Source organism: Leopardus geoffroyi, chromosome E3, assembly GCF_018350155.1.
Source record: "Leopardus geoffroyi isolate Oge1 chromosome E3, O.geoffroyi_Oge1_pat1.0, whole genome shotgun sequence".
Classification (NCBI taxonomy): domain Eukaryota; kingdom Metazoa; phylum Chordata; class Mammalia; order Carnivora; family Felidae; genus Leopardus; species Leopardus geoffroyi.
The window spans coordinates 4513095-4534806 of NC_059340.1; the positions used below are offsets into that span (position 1 = coordinate 4513095).

Genomic DNA, 21712 nt, shown 5'->3' on the forward strand with positions numbered 1-21712 from the left:
CTAAAAGACTACACGCTTGATTAAAACCATATTAAATATCCTGCCAAGACTATGCCCCAGTGCAACGTACGTACCTCACACTGCATCTCAGCAAGAGGCACACAATGTCACCCCTGGTGAATGGGGGTGAACAATCATTCCATTGTAAAGGTTACCTTTTACAGGGTCAGTGAGGAAGATGTCTGTGGGAGATTCTCTGGCACTGCACAAACTCCCAGTTTCCTTTGTGTCAAATGATCCTGGCATCCACTGATCATCTTTGCCTAGATGCCCTAGGGGTTACAAATTAGCAATTTTTCAAATTCTATCATTCCTCCTACATTTATTAGTGGACACTTTTCTGTAATAGTCAGCCTTTCCACAACTGTGCCCACTAAAAGGGCAGGGTGAAAATTCTTTCCTTCTAATTACAGAGTAAGGAGTTTGGGCAAGATTTGTCTCCAATGGTGGAAATGAGCTCAAGCCCCTTTCTCTTTTTCTGTATTGCTGTGGACAGATTTTTCTATTTGAATGTTGCCATCAGTCATAGTCGTTCTGTTTGATCATCAAATTACCTCAAATTTGGCCAAGGAGAAACCCTGCAGGCTAGCTTCTGGGACCTCTGACGTCTCCCCATTAATCTTTGAGTATTTCCTTGCTTTCTGACACAAGAGGTCCCAGCCTCACCCTGGACACTTCAGGGCCCAGGTCTAGAACCAGCTGTCTCTCCGGGGAGTCCTGATTCCTTGTGTGGGAAATGCTGGCACCATATCTGCTCATCTGTGGGGGGGGGGGGGTGCCATGGCTTCTGGACCCTCAAGTGGACACAGCTAAGAGATATACAACTTCTAAAAAATAATGAGCAATACTTTCAGTTCATATTTCTCATTATGGCAAGGTTTACACAAATTCTTGTTTTTATGGTCACCTCTTCTTTTAAACTGGGGGTTTGGGCTCTGGTACCTCCAATGGTTTCTTTTTGCCTTATCTTACAATATACAAAAACTGGATCCAAAATAACACCAGGATTACTAATAAAATTAATGAGCCGTGTTTATAATTTTTTGCAGGTCTTTGTCCTTAAACATATCCCACCGAAAACATACAGTCATAATTCTGCATTCACAAGTTTCTTGTAAAAATTATTTTCTCTGTGTGGTTACCAATTTGATATAAAGTTGATTTCTGTTTTCAATTTCAGAATGCTTTTATTTTCTATTTTTGAATATGTAAATGATTTTACATTCATTCAAAAGTCAAAATTTCATAGAAAGGTGTAACGAAAGCAACGTTGCTTCCATCCCTGCCTCTAGCATGTTCAGTCCTGCCTCCAATTCATTTTATTAGTTTATCCTTCTAGTACTTCCCTTTGCAAAAATAAGTGTGTGTGTGTGTGTGTGTGTGCGCGCGCGTGCATGTTACTTCCCGACTCTTACACTGAATGTAGTGTGATATATGGTGTTGTGTACTTCCCTTTCCTTAACAGTCTGTTGGGGTATAGTACTTCAAATTTGTCAAACGTATCACTTATAACGCATATTGTACTATAAAGATACAAAAACACACTGGGGGCATTTAGTGTGAAAAATCTGTCCTGATAATTACTAAACCATGGGGAGATACTTCCTACCGACACCAATTTCAACATCTGCTACATAAAGCAAACATACATCATGTGTGTACAAAGCTGTCCTTACTTGGGCACCTCAAGTGTCTCATGCTGTCGGCTGCTGCCATGTGCTTTTCCAAAGGCCTCATACTCCCACAATGAGCATCTTCAAAATCTGGTACCACGTCAGAATTATGACTTCTAGTGCTACATTATCTCTAGAAAAAACAATGTATCCACATATTCCAAATTGATAGAATTCCCCTCAATATTAATTCCTTTCTTCTACAGAGTTTGATTTTTTTCTTTGAACGCTTTCGTGTATGTAAAACACTTATATAGTTCCACTCCAGCATCAATTACCTGGTGATCAGTAAGCTGTGACTCTGTAAATGCTTTTATACTTTTGTTGCACTCTGTGATTTTAGCCCTGTGACTGATTTCTCTGAGACACAGGTTAGATTCATAGGTAGACGCTAATATACGGGACATTCTTAGGGCTGTCTCTCCACGTGAGTTCTTTGATATTTAGTACTGTATGACATGGATACCCCCCGACATTCATTCCAGAGAGAGCCCACAAACCCCGCCCCCTTGTCTTCTGATGCCAATTAAAGACTGAATTTCCACAGGAGAGGGTCTCCACATTATTAAAGTCATAAGGTTTCTCCTGGGTTCTCTTGGCGTGACAAAATTTGACTTCGCTCAGGAGGGTTTTCCATATGTGCTGCATCTTTAGGGTATCTCTCTTGTGTGAATTACCTGATGCTTTGTGAGAGTCGATTTCTTGCAGAAGGACTTCCCACATTTGCTACATTCATAGGGCTTCTCCCCCGTGTGTGTGCGCTGGTGAACCGTGAGCGTCGACTTCATACAGAAGGACTTCCCACATCGCTTACACTCATAGGGCTTCTCCCCTGTGTGAGTTCTCTCATGATTAATGAGGTTTGACTTCACATAAAAAGTTTTCCCACATTCCTTACATTCAAAGGGGTTCTTCCCTGTGTGAGTTCTCTGATGGACAGTGAGGTGTGATTTCATACAGAAAGATTTCTCACATTCATTGCATTTATAAGGTTTCTCTTCTGTGTGAGTTCTCTGATGTATGGTTAAGGCTGACTTATAACAGAAAGATTTCCCACATTTGTTACATTCGTGGGGCTTCTCCCCAGTGTGTGTTCTCTGGTGTTCAATGAGGTGTGACTTCTGGAAGAAGGTTTTTTTACATTCCTTACACTCATAGGGTTTCTCCCCTGTGTGTGTTCGCTGATGTTTAGTGAGGTGGGACTTCTGGAAGAAGGTTTTCCCACATTTCTCACATTCATAAGGTTTTTCCCCCGTGTGTATTCTCTGGTGTTGACTGAGGGCTGACTTCATATAGAAGGATTTCCCACATTCATTACATTTATAGGGTTTCTCCCCCGTGTGAGTCCTCTGGTGTACAGTTAAAGTTGACTTATGGCGAAAGGTCTTCTGACATTCGTTACATTCATAGGGTTTCTCTTCCGAATGTGTCCTCTGATGATCGGTGAGATTGGACTTCATGGAAAAGGCTTTCCCACATTCACTACATACGTGGGGTTTCTTTCCCGTGTGATTTCTCTGATGAATATTAAGAAGTGACTTCACATAGAATGACTTCTCACATTCATTACACTTAAAGGGCTTCTCTCCAGTGTGAGTTCTCTGGTGTATGATGAGGGTTGACTTCATATGGAAGGCCTTCCCGCATTTGTCACACTCATGTGGTTTCTCCCCTGTGTGCGTTTTCTGATGTTTAGTGAGGGCTGATTTTTTATAGAAGGACTTCTCGCATTCATTGCATCCATAGGGTTTCTCCCCCGTGTGGGTTCTTTGATGTACTATTAGGATGGAATTCATGGAGAAGGCTTTGCCACACTCGTTACATTCATAAGGTTTCAAACCAGTGTGAATTTTCTGATGTTTAGTGAGGTTTGATTTCACACAGAAGGTTTTCCCACATTCCTTACACTCATAGGGTTTCTTCCCTGTATGAGATACTTGATGGATAATCAGGGCTGATTTATAGCAGAAGGACTTCCCACAATCTGCACATTTATAGGGTTTCTCTTCTGTATGCTTCCCCTGGTGTACGTGCAGGGCTGACTTATAGTAGAAGGATTTCCCACATTCATTACATCCATAGGGTCTCTCCCCTGTGTGTGTCCTCTGATGGTCAGCAAACTGTGACTTCTGTAAGAACGTTTTCCCACACTCATTGCATTTGAAAGGTTTCTCCCCCGTATGTGTTTTCTGATGTTTAGTTAAGTTCGATTTCACACAGAAGGATTTCCCACATTCCTTACACTCATAGGGTTTCTCCCCCGTGTGAGTCCTCTGATGATGACTGAAGTTTGATTTTGCATAGAAGGATTTCCCACACTCGGTACACTGATAGGGCTTCTCTCCTGTGTGAATCCTCTGATGGACTTTGAGGGCGGAGTTATGACGAAAAGACTTGTTGCACTCACTGCACACATACAGCCTCCTTTCTGACCGTGTCCTCTGCTGACCAGGAGGGGCCAATTGAACGGGGGCTGTGTCACACTCACTAGGCTTCTCTCCTGGGTGAGATCCCAGAGGGTCTGTGGGTTGTGATTTCTGAAAAGTTTTCCCACATTTATTACTTTCACATGGTTTCTCTCCTGTGTGTATCTTCTGGTGCTGAGTCAGGTGAGACTCCTGGTAAAAACACTTCCCACAGTGACTACATTCAAAGGTTTTCTCTCCCGTGTGAGTTGCAGGAGGTTGAGTGAGATGGGACTTCTTGCTGAAGTTATTCTCATTTTCATTAGATTCTTGGGTTTTCTCCTCCACGTTAACTTTCTGATGTTTTAAGAGGGCTGACTTCTCACACTCTTTGACCTCAGAGTGATTCTTCCTTGTGTGAGTTTCCTGAAGGACTTGGCGGGCTGACTCATCACTGATATTTCCCCCATGTTCTGTACAATCAGGGGATTTCTCTTCTGTTTGAGCCCTTGTAGGTGGAATGATGGCTGACTTATTAAGGAAGGTTTCTCCACATTCATCATCTTCAAAAAGTAGTCCCAAAGTTTGAATTTTGTGTTGCTCAGTAAGGTCCTGAGTCTGACTGAGGGATTTCCCGTCTTGGCTATGTGCGTCAGATTTCTTCCCAGTAGGAATATTTTCTTGATTATTATCAAAAAGAAATTTCTCACATGCAGTAATATCATCAGAGTTCCTACCTGAATGACTTTTATTACTAATAACGGATTCTGAAACATTTTTCAAACTCTTTCCACATGAGTCATACTCACAGGGTGTTTTTCTGCAAACATTCTCTCTCTTCTTAGTCAGAGATTTTTTGTTAATGAGTGAAACTCGCCACAAACATTTATCTTGGTTTTCCTGGCTTCTGTCTATAAGGTCATAAATAAGAAAAATTAAGTCTACTTTAAAGATGTTAACACATTTCCTATGATTACCAAGATCAAGATAATTAACACATCCATCACCTTATGTAGTTAACACAAGTAGATTGTGCATGTGGTGAGAATGGTCAACATCTACTCTCAACAACTTTCCTCTGTTCTTACCGTCTTAGTCCCCATGCTGTGCATCACACCCCCAGAACTTGAATAAGTCATTTGTGAGAAAAAAAAAAAAATCAAGCTGATCTAAGACAACCATAATAGCATTTAGTGCTAAAAGCAATGGAGAAAGAATGACAAATCCTTCAAGACTAAAAGTAAATCCCAATAGTTTCATATGTAGACAAAATGGTACTCAGGTGAAGTAACGCCAGTGAGTCTGAACATGCAAGAATGCAGGTAAATATTGTTTCCATGAATTCTTAAAGAACCTACTAGAAAATGAACTTCAATCAAGAAATGGTAGGGGTGCCTGGGTGGCTCAGTTAAGCGTCCAACCTCGGCTCAGGTCATGATCTCACGGTTTGTGAGACTGAGCCCCATGTCAGGCTCTGTGCTGACAGTGCAAAGTGTGCTTGGGATTCTCCCTCTGCCTCTCTCTCTGCCCCTCCCCAGCTCGCTCTTTCTCTCTCTCTCTCTCTCTCTCTCTCTCTCTCTCTCAAACGAAGGAAGGGAAGAAGGGAAGGGAAGGGAAGGGAAGAAAAGGAAAGGGAAGGGAAGGGAAGGAAAGGGAAGGGAAGGGAAGGGAAGGGAAGGGAAGGGAAGGGAAGGGAAGGAAAGAAGAAACAGTAAAATGTAATACGGCAGGAGACTGCTTTTGAGGAGTGATTTGTTGAACTGGGAATCAAGCCTGGAAGCGGGGCCTGGCTATGAGAATAGAATGAAAACATAAAGGACTTCAGATCTTAGAATTATTCGATGTTAAATTATAAACGTCCCCAAACCGATCCTCCCCAACCCCCCCAGCACAGTAACACCTCCCACCACCATCATAATGTTGCTCAGATGGAACACTTGCCTCCCCCCATCACATGCCACATCTGACTCAGCAGCCAATCCTCCTCTCTAAACACTCAGCCCCGCCTCCCCATGTGCACCAGCTCCTTATTCTAAGCCACCATCACTTCTCATCTGAAGCAATGCAAGCATGTCTCCCCCGCTGAAACCCAACAGCCCACACAGCTCACCATCTAGGCTAACCTGACTAGTGCTCTGCTGTCTTTGTGACAGGACTTTACTCCTGCAGGAAACTCCTGCCCAGGAAGCTACAGATTGCAAGTAATTTTAATGTTCAGTTCAGAAGCTTCCCCAAAACCCTTTTTTTTTTTAATTTTTCAAATTATTATTTTAGAGAGAGAGTGCTAGCAGGAAAGATGGGCAGAGGGACGGAGAGAATCTGAAGCTGGCTCCACACTCAGTGCAGGGCTCGATCCCACAACCCACAATGATTGTGACCTGAGCCTAAATCAAGAGTTAGACGCTCAGCTCACTGACCACCTAAACACCCTTTCCCAGAAACCTTTCAAATAAACTGCTTAACTTTCCAATAAATAACAAACTTTTTCTCCAGGACTCTTCAATCCTTGTTGTGTTCACACATCCTGAACTATTACACTAGCGTCCTTACCCAATGGTTATCAAGATCCTGTCTGAAACCATACCCTGAAATCCCACAAATAACCTGATTTTGTTCACCCACCTACAAGGCACTACTGAAACTGTCAGGGTGAGCAATACATTCAAATGTGCCACATTGGCGGGTGATTCTGGCAGCGTGCTCGTGGGGCCAGCCCTGCATACGGTCTCTGTTTCTACTTTTAACCACCACACTCACACCCATCTCTGATCTTCTTGGACAGTAATGGCCACAGAAATTCTTCTAAAATATTCTTTTGCAGAAATCTGTTAACAGCTGCCCATTTCACCAAAAATAGAGTCAAAGCCCTTACCATGCCCTGTAAAACATCATCGGGGCTCTGGCTGACTCTCGGAAGTCATCCCCTACCAGTGTTCCTCTCAAATGCATCCTTGCAGCCACAGTGGCCCCCAGAGCACTTCCAACAAACACCTGCCACAAGGCACGGCCCAGGTATTCACTGTGCCTGGAACCCCTAGAATCCACATAACATTTAATTATCTGCTCTAAGGTGGACCTCATCAAAAAGGTATTCTCTGACCACCTTTTTTTTTTTTAATTTTTATTTTTTTAATGTTTATTTATTTTTGAGAGAGAGAGAGATAGCGTGTGAATAGGGGAGGGGCAGAGAGGGAGACACAGAATCTGAAGTAGCTCCAGGCTCCAAGCTGTCAGCACAGAGCCTGACACGGGGCTCAAACTCACAAACCATGAGATCATGACCTGAGCTGAAGTTGGACGCCTAACCAACTGAGCCACCCAGGTGCCCAGGTGGGGTGTCAGAGAGCACACCCCACTCCATCTGCTTCTAGCCTGCTTTAATTGTCTTCATGGGTCTTGTCACCACTTGATAAGTAAATTTTTTAGTTATATCTATCTTCTCCTGCTAGCTTGTAAGCTCCAAGAGCTCAGGAAGATTGTTATATTTACTGGCATATCTCCAACACCAAAAACATGAGTGGCACATAGTAGAAATATCTGCAGAAGAATGAATGAATAAATGCACATGTAAGGGGGGAACATAAAAAGAAAATACACCATGAAAATGGAGGAAGATGCACACTAGAGAAAGAAACAGAAGACGCTAAGATGACGCAAGCAAGGGTTCAATACTGGGTATCAGGCAGAAAAGGACAGCACTGGTATTTACAAGTGATGAAGTAGGGCGATTTGGGTGATTGGAGGTCTGCTAGCTCACTGTTCAGCTACTTCCGAAGGCCTCAGGGCCCAAAATAGAACTACTGAGACACACACCAACCTCAGAACCAGCCCATCCGGGACCTGATTTCTGTGGGCTTCATTCTCCATAATGACTAACTCACCTTGATCACCCTGATCTGGGGATTCTCCCCTTGATGGCCACAGCTCTTCTCCTTGCTCCAACTTGAAGATCACCTCTGGTTTGGTGAGGCGACACCCTGTGAGTGGGATACAGGGTAAAACTCCTCACGGGCTGCTTGGGTATCAGGGCCCGTGGAGGACGAGGAAGGTGCAGCTTCAGGAGCCACATGATAAAGGTGCCCATTTGAACCTTTCATTAGGGAGGCAGGAACACATCCTTTCTATGCCCAATGCGAACATCTTTGACCCATGAGATGTACACACATTATCACTAAACACTCCTTCAAGGGCCCACAAACTATGGCAGCTAAGAACGAAGAAAAGAAACGCATGCTATGAGACATTACACAGGGAACACCCCTCACCCACTGAGACCAGGTGGCTGTAGTTCTCCAGCATCACGTCCCGGTACAGCGTCCTTTGCGTGCCTGTCAGTTGTAGCCACTCATCCCGGGTAAAGTCCACGGTCACGTCCTTGAACGACACGGATCCCAGACCAGCGCATTTCTGTTCAAGCCAAAGAGATCAGTATTAGGTGACATGAAATAGATATGTGAGAACTAACTCTTAACATGTTTACTCTGAGAGTTTACGACAAATATTATACATGTTGCCTACTCTGTATCTTGTTTTGTTTTTATTTTGTGGGGTAAACTGATATGACAGGAAAATCCAGTGTATTAACTTATTAATTCAAATAAAAAAACTACACTTCCTACTGTGTTTCTGAAACTGTCCTACCCTGCCAAGAATATTAAGCTAAATCAGTCCTCTTTTCTTCCCCCTGCCCTTAGGAGCTTAAGCCTTAGTAAGGAGACAAATCACATTTACAAACACTTATCCTGTAATAAGGTATTATGAGAGGTGCATGGGAATCATGTACAGTTAGTGTTAAATAAGGGTAGACAATATGGTTCTATTGTGTATTGTCAGGTTGTGCTTCATCTAGCAAGGGATCTTTGTTAATGTGGCACCATTACACAAGCAGAGCCAAGGAGGCATGACAAACACCCAGAAGTGTGACAGGAGAACGCGGTGTAGGACTCTAAGAAGATAAAGTTCTGCAAAGGTGTTCAGGGATACATTACAGAGTGAGTCTGGGTCTTAGTCCTATAGCTGAGTGTCTCTAAAATACTGCACCCTCACCCTAGCAATAAATTTTTGAGCACCTCCAATTAATTTATTTATTAATAAATAATATATACACCCTGTCAACCCATGCAATAATGATAGGCTTAATTTAACTTTTTTTTTTCCCCTGGCTAAAAGTTAAATGTAGACAGTTGACTGTTTCCTTCCTACTGGAGCATCCTAGGCCCTCTATAGGCGGGAGGTAGGACACTCAAGATAATGAGGAGCCAGTAAGGATTGAAAGCAATCACGGACACAGCTGCAATGTTTACACTGAAATACAAGACAGATCTCAAATCAAAAACTTCCAAAAACCCGACTTTAAAACTTAAGGTACCAGGAAAAGAAGAAATTAAACCAAAACCCAGCTGAAAGAAATAATAAAATCAGAACAGAAATAAACAAAATAGAAAAACAACAGATAAAATGAAAATAAAAGCCGGTTTTTCAAAGAGATAAACAAAATGGATAAACTTTTACCTAGATGGACTAAGAAAAAACAGCGAAGTCTCAAATTACTAAAATCAGAAATGAAGAATAAGGACATTACTACCAATTTTGCAGAAATAAAAAGGCTTATAAGACATTACTATGAACTACAGTGTGCCAAAACACTGGAAAACCAAGAGGAAATGGATAGATTACCAGAAACACAAAACCCAGCAAGACTAAATCAGGAGGAAAAGAGATGATCTGAACAGAACTGTAACTAGGAAGGAGAGTGGGTCAGAAATGAGGAATATAGGGACAAATACAAGTCCAGGACCTCATGGCTTCACTGTTTCATTCTATCAAAAATTCAAAGAAGAGCTAAATTACAATCCTTCTCAAATTTTTCCAGAAAACTGAAGAGGACTGAACACTTCCTAACTCATTCTGTGAGACCAGCATCACCATGATACCAAAGCCAGAAAAAGACACTGCAAGAAAACTACAGACCATTATCCTTTACGTACAGATGCAAAATCCTCAACAAAATTCTAGCAAACCAAATTCAGCAGTATATTAAAAGTACTACATACCATAACCAAGTAGTTTATTCCTGGAATGTGAAGATAGTTCAAAATATGAAAACCAATCAACATCATATACTACACATTGACTGAAGCAAAAAAAACCATACGATAATCTCAACTGATGGAGAAGCATCCAGTACCCCTTCTTCATGAAAAAACACTCAATAAACTGTGAATAGTAAGAACCTACCTCAACATAATAAAAGTAATACATGGAAAACCCAGAGAAAACATCACCTTCAGTGGTGAAAGAAAGTTTTTCCTCTAAGACCAGGAACAAGACAAGGATGCCCAATTTTCACCACTTCTATTCAATATAGTACTGGAAATTCTAACCAGAGCAATTACGCAAAAAAAAAAAAAAAAAAAAAAAAAAAAAAAAAAAAAAAAAAAAAAAAAAAAAAAAGAGAGAGAGAGAGAGAGAAGATATTCAAATCAGAAAGGAAGAAGTAACATTACATCTATTTGCAAATAGTATGATCTTGTATGCAGAAAACCCTAAAGAGTCCACAAAAAAACTGAGCTAATAAAAGAATTGCGCAAAGTAGCAGGAAGGATACAAAGTCAACACACAAAAAACAGTTCCATTTCTTACACTAACAACAATTTGAAATGGAAGTTATAAAAACAATCCCATTTACAATAACATCAAAAAGAATAAAATACTAGGAATTAACAAAGGAGGTGAAAATTTGTACAATAAAAGCTACACAACACTGCTTAAAGAAATTAAAGACATAACTAGATAGGAACACACCCCACATTCATGGACTGGAGGACATAACATTGCAAAGATGTCAAGATGCTACCTAAAGCGATCTACAGAATCAACGCAATCCCTATCAAAATCCCAATGATTTTTTTTTTTACAAAAATAGAAAAACTCTTTTTAAAATTCCCATGGAATCTCAAGGGACCCCAGATAACCCAAAACAATCTTGAAAAAGAAGAGCTGGAGGACTCATATTTCCTGACTGCAAAACTCACTACAAAGCTACAGAAATCAGAACAGTGTGGCACAGGCAATAGACAGACATATAGACAAATGGAATAGAGAGCCCAGAAATAAAACCTCACATACAAGGTCAGATAGTTTTTTGTAAAAGTTCCAAGACCATGAAATGGGTAAAAGACAGTTTTTTCAACAAATGGCACTGGGAATACTGGGTATCCACATGCAAAAGAATGAAGTTGGAACCCAATTTAACACCACAGACAAAAATTAAAGTGGATCAAAGACCTACATGTAAGATTTAAAACTATAAAACTCTTAGAAAAAAACTTAAGGCAAAATCTTTATGACACTATACCTGGCTATAATTTTCCGGATAGGACATCACAACAAAAGGGCAGGCAACAAAAGAAAAAACAGATAAATTGAACTTCCTGAAAATTACAAAGTCTGTGCATCAAAAGACACTCTCAACAGAGTAAAATGCAACCCACAGAATGGGCCAAAATATTTGCAAGTAATATATCTGATAAGGTGTTAATACCCAGAATACATACAGAACTCCTAGAGCAAAACAACAACAAACCACAAACATCCAGTTCAAAAATGGGCAAAGGACTTCAGCATTTTCCAAAGAAGATACACAAATGGCCAATAAACACATGAGAAGATGGTCAACATCACTGATCATTACAGAAATGCAAATTAAAACTACAATGAAATACCACCTTGCACCCGTTAGGTTATGATAATACACACACACACACACACACACACACACACACACACACCCAAGTGCTGGAGAGGATGTAGAGATAGGGGATCCCCTGTGCACAGTTAGTGGGGATGTGAAATAGTACAGCCATTATGGAAGAGTGTAGCAGTTCTGCAAAAAAGTTAAAAACAGAATTACCACATGACCCAGAAATTCTGCTTCTGGATATAGACCCAAAAGAATTGAAAGCGGGATTGTGAAGAAATGTTTGTACACCTGTATTTATAGCAGCATTATTCACAATAGCTATAATGTGGAAACAACCCAGGTATTCCTCAACAGATGAACAGATAAGCAAATGTGTTATATACACAAAATAGAATATTATTCATCCTTAAAAAGGAAGGATATTCTGACACATGCTATAATACAGATGAACCTTTAAGACATTATGTTAAGTGAAATAAGCCAGCCACAAAAAGACCGATACTGTATGACATCATTTACATGAGCTAAATATACAGGAATATCAGACATAGATATAAATATATAAATATATCAGATATCAGAATAGTCAATATCATAGACAGAGAATAGTGGTTGCCAGAGACAAGAGGAAGGGAGGAATACAGTTATTGTTCAATGGGCACAGAATTTCAGTTTTGTAAGATTAAAAGAGTTACGGGGATGGATGGTGGAGATGGCTGCACAACATTATGAATGTATTTATTTAATACCACTTAAAAATAATTAGAATGGTAAATTTTCTATGCCACAATAAAAAAATTGGGGAAAATTGCATTGAAGAGTGAACCCCCATCAAATGTACATGGCTGGAGAAAGATACACTATGCTAACACTAATCAAAAGAAAGCAGGCGGGCCTATATTATTTTCAGGCTCAGCAGACTTTAATAAAAGTTCTCAAGGATAAAGAGAGGCTTTCATGATGATAAAAGGGTCAATTCTCCAAGAAAAGATAATAATCCTCAATATGTATGTGCCTAACAACAAAATGTCAAATATGTTAAAACTGACAGAACTCCAAGGAGAAAGAGGTGAATCCACTGTTACATAGCTGGAGACTTCAACATTATTCTACCAGAAATGGACAGATCCAGCAGGCAAAAAATCAGTAAGAGAGTTGAACTCAACAACACCATCGGTCAACTGGATCTAACATCTATAGACTACTCCATCCGACAGAAGCAGAATACATTCTTCTCCAGTTCACCTGGAACATTCACCAAGACGGACCACATTCTGGGCCATAAAACACACCTTAATTAATTAAGAGGAAATAGAAGTCATACAATTTCTGCCCTCAGAACACAGTGGAATTAAACTATACAGCAATAACAGAAAGATAACTGAAAAACTCCAAAATACATGAAGATCAAACAACACACTTCTAAATAACACACGGGTGAAAGAAGAAATCTCAAAAGAAATTTACAATAGTTTATACTAAATGAAAAATAAAACACAATTTATCAAATATTTGTGCAATGCAGCCAGAGCAATACAGCGAAATGTATAGCATTTAGTGCATATGTTAGAAAAGAAGAAAGATCTAAAATCAATCACCTAAGATTCCACCTTAGGAAACTGGAAAAAGAGCCACAAACCAAAAGTGAATAGAAGAAAAAGAAATAATAAAAATTAGAGTAGAAATCAAATGGAAATTTCAAAAGAAATTGAAAAATTGAAATCAATAGGAAAAAAAAAGTCAATGAAACCCAAAGCTGACTCTTTGAAAAGATCCAAGAAAAAAAAAAAAATCAATAAACCTCTAGGCTTTCTATGAAAAAAAGAGAGGACACAAAGTACTAAGATGTGAAATCAAAGAGAGGATATAGTGATATCCTAGGGATATTAAAAGATCCTAGGGATGCTAAAATAATAATAGAGGAATACAATGAATAACTCTGCCCACAAATTTGGTAACTGCATGAAGTTATTCAAAGACACAATCTGCCAAACACACAAGAGGAAATACACCAATCTAAATAAGTCTATATCTGTCAAAGAAATTGAGTCAATAATTAATAATCTCCCAAAACAGAAAGCACCAAGCTTAGATGCGTTTACTGGTGAATTCTACCAAACACTTAAGGAAGAAATTATACTACTTCTCTACAATCTCCTTTACAAGACAGAAACAGAGAGGGCGCCTGGGTGGCTCAGTCAGTTAAGTGTCTGACTCTTGATTGCGGCTCAGGTCATGGTCTCAGGTCGTGATACTGAGCCCGGCGTCAGGCTCCATGCTAGCTGGGGAAGTCTGCTTAAGATTCTCTCTCTCCCTCTCCCTCTACACCTCCCTGGTTCATCATGCATGTGCACTCTTTCTCTCTCTCTAAAAAAGAAAAAAGAAACAGAGTGGAATAGTTCCTATTTCATTCTATGTGGCCATCACTACCCTAATATTAAAATAAGACAGACATTCCAAGAAAACTATACACCAATATCTCTCATCAACGTAGAAGCAAAATCCTCAATAAAATATTAGCAAAACAAGTCCAACAATGTATAAAAAGAGCTATCTATCACAACCAAGTAGTATTTTTCCCAGATACACAAGGCTGGTTAAATCTTTAAAATCAATTAAGGTAAACCCATTTCATCAACAGGCTAAAGAAGAAAAATCACATGACCACATCCATAGATGCAGACAAAGCATTTGAAAAATGATAAAAACTCTCAATAAACTAGGAATACAGAGAAAGGTCCTCAACTTGATACAGAATACCTACCAAAACCTACAGCTAACATCATACTTAATGGTGAGGAACTAGAAGCTTGGGAACTGATTGGGAAGGAAGAAATAAGGTGTCTTTGTTCACAGATGACATGTTCATCTATGTAGAAAATCCAAAAGAATTAACAAAAAAAGTCCTGAAGCTATTAAGTGATTATAGCAAGTTTGCAGGATATAAGGTTAATATACAGCAGTCAACTGTTTTCCCTTATAACGGTAATGAATAAGTGGAATTTGAAATTAAAAACATATTTCATGTACATTTTCACCGAGAAAAAAATGATACTTAGGGGGCACCTGGGTGGCTCAGTCGGTTAAGGGTCCAACTTCAGCTCAGGTCATGATCTCACAGTTCGTGGGTTTGAGCCCCACGTCAGGCTCTGTGCTGACAGCTCAGAGCCTGGAGCCTGCTTCCAATTCTGTGTCTCCCTCTCTCTCTCTCTGCCCCTCCCCTGCTCATGTTCTGTCTCTCTCTCTCATAAAAAAAAATAAACTTAAAAAAAATTTTTTTAAATGGTACTTGGGTATAAATCTAACAAAATATATATAAAATATGTATGAGGAAAATCATAAATCTCTGATGAAACAAATACAAACTAAATAAGTGGAGAGTTAGCCCATGTTTGTGGACAGGAGGACTCAATGTTGTCAAGATATCAGTTCTTCCCAACTTGATCTATAGCTTCAATCCTAATCAATCCTAATCCTCCTAATCAAAATCCCAGCAAGTTATTTTGTGGATATCAACAGATTCTAAAGTTTATACATAAAGGCAAAAACCTACAGTTGCCAATATAATATTGAAAGCAAGGAACAAAGTTGGAAGACCAACACTACCTCACCCCAAGTCTTATATAAAGCTGTAGTAATCAAGGCACCTGCTACTGGTGAAAGAATCAATGGAACAAAACAGAGATCCCAGAAATAGACCTCCATAAATACAGTCAGCTGATCTTTGACAAAGGAGCAAAGACAGTCTTTTCAACAAATAGCCCTGCAATAATTGGAAATCCACGTGCCAAAAAATTAATCTACATTCAGATCTTACATCTTTCCCAAAAATTAACTCAGAATGGGTCACAGACCTAAATGTAAAATACAAAGCCATACGACTCCTAGAAGACAAAACAGAAGAAAATCTAGACTTTGGGTTTGGAGATGACTTTTTATATACAACTTCAAAGGCATAATCCACAAAACAAAGAACTGATGAACCAGACTTCATTAAAATTAAAACTTCCACTCTGTGAAAGACATTGTCAAGAGAGTAAGAAGACAAGCCACAGACTGAAAGAAAATATTTGCAATAAAAATATCTGATAAGGGACTGTTACCCAAAATATACGAAGAACTCTTTTTTTTTTTTAATTTTTTTTTCAACGTTTATTTATTTTTGGGACAGAGAGAGACAGAGCATGAATGGGGGAGGGGCAGAGAGAGAGGGAGACACAGAATCGGAAACAGGCTCCAGGCTCTGAGCCATCAGCCCAGAGCCCGACACGGGGCTCGAACCCACGGACCACGAGATCGTGACCTGGCTGAAGTCGGACGCTTAACCGACCGCGCCACCCAGGCGCCCCAATATACGAAGAACTCTTAAAACTTAACAAATAAGCGGGGCACCTGGCTGGCTCACTCAGAAGAGCATGTGACTCTTAATCTTAGGGTCATGAGTTCAAGCCCCACTTCAGGTGTAGAGATTATTAAAATAAAATAAATAAACCTAAAAAATAAAACTCCACACTAAGAAAACAAACAACCCGGGACCTTCAGGGACACCTCACCAAAGACATACAGATAGCAAATAAGCATATAAAAAGGTGCTCCTGGGGCGCCTGGGTAGCTCAGTCGGTTGAGCGGTTGAGCGTCTGACTTCGGCTCAGGTCATGATCTCACAGTCTGTGGGTTCAAGCCCCGTGTCAGGCTCTGTGCTAACAGCTCAGAGCCTGGAGCCTGTTTCCAATCCTGTGTTTCCCTCTCTCTCTGCCCCTCCCCCAGTCTCACTTTGTCTCACTCTCCCAAAAATAAATATAAAAAAAAAATTTTTTTTAAAGGTGCTCCATATATCATTAGAGAAATGAAAATTAAAATACCACCACACACCTATTAGTATGACCCAGATCCAGAACATTGATAACACCACATGCTGGTCAGGATGGAAAACAACAGGAATTTTCATTCAGTTCTGATGGGAACGCAAAATGGTAATGCTAGCATGGACAAGTTTGCTGGGTTTCTTAGGAAACGAAACATACTCTTACCATATGACCCAGCAATCACACTCCTTGGTATTCACTCCATGAAGTTAAAAGTTGTGTCCACACAAAAACCTGCACGTGGACATTTATTCCAGCTTTGTTCACTACTGCCAATACTTGGAAGCAACCCAGATGTCTTTCAGTAGGTGATGGATAACTACACTGTGGCCCATCCAGACAGCAGGGTATTATTCAGAGCTGAAATGAAATGAGCTATCAAGCTATGAAAAGACACACAGGAATCTTTTTTTTTTTAATGTTTATTTATTTATTTTCGAGAGAGAAAGACAAGGTGTGAGCAGGGGAGAGGCAGAGAGAGAGGGAGACACAGAATCCCAAGCAGGCTCTAGGCTCTGAGCTGTCCGCACAGAGCCCTACGTGGGGCTCGAACCCACAGACCGTGAGATCATGATCTGAGCTGACGTCAGACGCTTAACTGACTGAGCCACCCAAGTGCCCCTTCAGGAATCTTAAATGCATACCACTAAGTGAAAAAAAAGCCTGTCTGAAAAGGCTACATGCTGTACAATCCCAACTATATGACATTCTGGAAAAGGCAAAACTATGAGGACAATGAAAATATCAGTGGTTGCCAGGGGGAGGGAGAGGGGAGGAATGAATAGCACAGAGGATTTCTAAGCACAGTGAAAATGCAGTTGGCCTCTGAACATAGGTTTAAACTGCACGGGTCCACTTATACTCAGATTTTTTTTTTTCTTTAAATTTTTATTTACTTTGAGAGAGAGAACATGAGCTGGGGAGGGACAGAGAGAGATACAGAGAGAGAGAATCCCAAGCAGGCTTCATGCTGTCAGTGCAGACCCCAATGCAGGGCTCAACCTCTTGAAGCGGGAGATCATGACCTCAGCCAAAATCAACAGTCGGATGCTTAACTGAGTGAGCCACCCAGGTGCCCCTGATGTTTTTCAATAAATTCAGTACTACAAATATGTTTTCTCTTCCTTATGAGTTTTTAATGACAGTTTCTTTTTCTCTAGCTTATTTATATTGTAAGAATATAGTATATAATACATGTAACATAAAAATACGTGTTAATCGACTGTTTATGTTACTAGTAAAGCTTCCAGTCTATTAATAGTTGAGTTTGTGGGGGGAGAGAGTTAAAAGCTATGTGTAAATCTCTGACTGAACGAGGTATTGGTGCACCTAATCCCCAAGTCGCTCAAGGGTCAACGGTACGCTGTATGATATCGTAATTGGGTATACATGTTACACATTTGTCAAAAACCCACAGTGTGAACACCAAGAGTGAACCCTAAGGTAATCTATGGACTTTGGATGATTATGATGTATTAATGTAGGTTCATCAATTACAACAAATGCACCTCTCTAGGAGGGGAGGATGTTGATAATGGGGAAGGCTGGGCTGGGGGGTAGGAGTACATGAGAAATCTCTGTACCTTCCACTCAATTTTGGTGGAAACCTAACACTGCTCTAACAAAAACAAATCCTTAAAGCAACAACAACAAAACTCCACCTTGTATGATCCGAGACAGCATTCAGGGAAGGGAAAGGACACCCTAGTTCTCCCGGATGGCCATGCTGGATTCCCAGGTAGGATGGTTACCAAGTAAGAGCAGAGTATGGGGCACCTGGGTGGCTCAGTCGGTTAAGTGTTCGACTTCAGCTCAGGTCATGATCTGGCACGGTTCATGAGTTCGAGCCCCATGGCCAGCTCTGTGCTGACAGCTCAGAACCTGGAGCCTGCTTCGGATTCTGTGTCTCCCTCTCTCTCTGCAACTCCCTCCCCCACTCATGCTCTGTCTCTCTCTCAAAAGTAAACACTAAAAAAAATTTTTTTAAAAAGGAAGTTCTGATATAGGCTATAGCATGCATGAACCCTGAAAACATTTTAAGTGAAAGAAGCCAGACACAAAAGAATAAAGACTGTGTGATTGCACTTAAATAAAATATCTAGAATAGGGAAATTCATAGAAACAGAAAGCAGTTTTGGGTACCACTAGCTGGGGGGTGGGGGGAGATCGGGGGTTACTGCTTAAGGATTACAGAGATCTGTCTGGGGAGATGAAAAAGTTTTGAAAATCATGGTGATGGCTGCACAACACTGTGAGTGTAATTAATGCCACTGAACTGTATGCTTATGGTTAAATGGTTAAAATGGTGAATTTTGTTATATACACTTTACCAAAATAAAAGAAACGTGAACGGATAGTGCACAAGCATTTGCCAAAGACTGTGAGTTTGAACAATCTGCTGTCCAACTGTGCAATTTAACAAGTTAAAAAAGAACCAGTCGTCCGTTTCTTTCATTCCTCTAGACAGCCTTCGGGTTTTGTCCCCAGATCAGAGCAGACGTTCGGACAGCTCTCCAGACTCCAACACCACTGTAGTCCCTGATAAAACCTGAGCTCTGACCTCCACTTCCAATGAGAAATGATTACAGGCAACCAGGGGCTCAATGTAAGGTTCTTCACTACCTGAAGAACTTCAAAGACATTTTTTCCAGACTCCAGAGTCACTAAGTCTCTCTGTCCCAGGAAAAAACTGCCTGGTCTCTCTTTGTGGTCACTGAAAATCCTGCGTAGATCAGGAAGCTCAAAGATAAACGTGTGGGTCACCTTTGATGACTGTAGGGTCGGTCCCGTGACCTGCAGCCAACTGCTCGCTGCCTGCTAGACAGATGCCACCCACTCATTCTTCATTGGCCCTGAAGTACTTTTCCTCTATTTCCACTCTTCTACAATAATGTGTGAACACATTTACAAAAACCACAAAACCTGCCGGAAAAAGAAATCAAGAATAAAGAAAAGAAAAGAACTCACCTGGGATTTGTTCATTTTCTGTTGTACTCGGAAGAGCATCAAAACCTGGGAAGGCGTACCTGTAAGAGGGCAGAGGAACAGGATAATGAGAGCCGGCGGGCCCTGCGGCATCTGGATTCTTGTACAAACTTCTGCACACAGGCTGGGTAACCTCTGATGGTGGAGAAGGAAGGTGACATCCGTTCCTCTGTGACTCCTGCGATGTCTCCTACTGCTTTAACTACGCCGCCCCCCCCCCCCAACACAGAAACGTTAAAAACGGAACTATTATTAAGCAAATTCTGGCACGTCAAAAAAATGAAATACAAGGTCTTCATTAAACCTGACGTTGCAGGGGAGAACAAATCCTAAAGATTGTTTTGTGAATCTGATTTACGAGATAACGTTCACCCCCTGGGTAGGAGAATCCTCAAAGCTTTAGAAAAAGGCACAGGTGCCTTGAATGCAAGTCTTCTAAAAACGTGTTTCTTCTAATTGGACTGATGCTTCTCAAAAGGATCTTTTAGGAGTAAACTTGCTTTGATGGGACTGTGAGGACAGCACCAAGCTTGGAGTCAGGGACACTGGCTTCTATTCCCTCTTGTTAATCCTAAATAAGCCGTTTCCTCTGTCAGGATCTTTCCCCCACTTCTGCCAAATGAGACAAAAATAGAAAGAAAGGAAAAATCCTGGCAAACCTTCCCTGAACTACTACTCTTGAGCCTGTAAGATCGGGACACGAGAGCGCACCTCCACAGGCCCGACGCGGCGAAAGCTGCCCAGCTTCTGGAAAGAATCGGTGGAGAACGAAGGGAGGCAAGACAGCGTTTGGGGTGCGGTTGAAAAGAAAAGCTGCCCGGCTGTAGAACTCCTAGCGTCCCGCCAACCAGGCGACACTTCTCCCCACGGTCTGTCCCTCGCCACCACCTGGCCCCAGCTGCCGGCAAAGTGACTCACAGCATCTGAATGCGGTGAAATCCCTGGAGCCCTGCCCCCCTTTGCTTCTTTTCCGCGTTTCTTCCGTCTTTCTCTTCTGAGACTCCGACGGGCTCTGATGCGTTCTTCCCGGCGGGATTCCTGCGCCTGAGGCCCGGTCCTTCCTGCCTCCGTGAAGCTGCTTTGTTCCAGGAGAGCCTAGGGGACAGACACCCGCTGGCTGGCACCTTCACCAGGGGCCCCGGACCCGCCTCCCCGAGAACACACAGAGCCTGTCAGGGAGCGCAAAGCAGGGGGCTGAGGACAAAGGCAGGCGCGCCGCCGCGAAGCGCCCTCAGCCCCCGGACAGCGCAGATTTGGGGAGCACCCCCGGCCCCCAGCGGGCAGGACCCCCGCGGCTCCCCGGGGACCCATATTCCACGGACCCAGGGAGACACGAAAGGAGCCCCGGGATGCACACCGCCGCGGGGCGCGCGTGTGTGTGTGTGACCACAATACATTTGGGTCCGACGGGTGCACGGCGGGCAGCGCGCGACACCCGGTCCCCGTCCTACGTCCGGGAAGCGGTCGAGCCGCCTCGGCGCCTACGAGGACGGAGACCCCGCAGCGAGCGCGGCTTCCCCCCAAAATCGCCGCACTTCCTGCGCGTTCGCTCGGGGCCCTCCAGAGGCGCCCCCATTCGGTGTCGACTCGGCCCCCGCCGGGGTGGCGGGGGAGGAGGGGCGGCGTGAGCGGGCCCCGAGCGAACCCGAAGCCTCCCTCCCCACGCCCCACGCCGCAGCCTCAGGCCGTCCGCGCGGACCACGGTCCGGACCTCCCGGACCCAGCGCCCGCCTTCGCGCCGCCGCACCCGAGTCGGACCCGGGACCGCCGGCACGCTCCGCTGAGGAGAAAAGCGGCGCGCCTGCGCACTAAGCACGACGCCGGCCCGGCCACGCGCACCGCCCACACCGCGGGAGACTCCGCCCATGTGTGGGGGCGTGGCCTGCGCGAGCCCGCCCCTTTCCCCGCCCCCAACACCTGGACTCCCTCCCCACCCCGCTCCTACGTCACCCTGACTCCCGCTCTGCCCCTCCCCCACGTCACCCAACTCCCACCCCATCCTTTCCTTCCCCCACATCGCCCCACTCCCATTTCGCCCCCACGTCACCCCCAGTTCCCCATGTTTCCCCCCCCCGAACCCCA

At 42.6% G+C, this 21712-nt stretch overlaps 1 protein-coding gene across 1 annotated transcript in view; it reads right to left on the reverse strand.

Moving 5' to 3' along the window:
• Nucleotides 1–21497, reverse strand: part of LOC123589664 — a 30019-nt gene extending 8522 nt beyond the window's left edge. The window contains exons 1-5 of the mRNA XM_045462084.1: nt 21082–21497; nt 20549–20725; nt 19615–19671; nt 8344–8486; nt 7960–8055 (exon numbers count right to left, since the gene is read on the reverse strand). Of these exons, the coding sequence (XP_045318040.1) occupies nt 7960–8055; nt 8344–8486; nt 19615–19671; nt 20549–20725; nt 21082–21497 (889 nt within the window). The remainder of the gene's footprint in view (nt 1–7959; nt 8056–8343; nt 8487–19614; nt 19672–20548; nt 20726–21081) is intronic.
• Between the last annotated feature and the right edge of the window lie 215 nt (nt 21498–21712).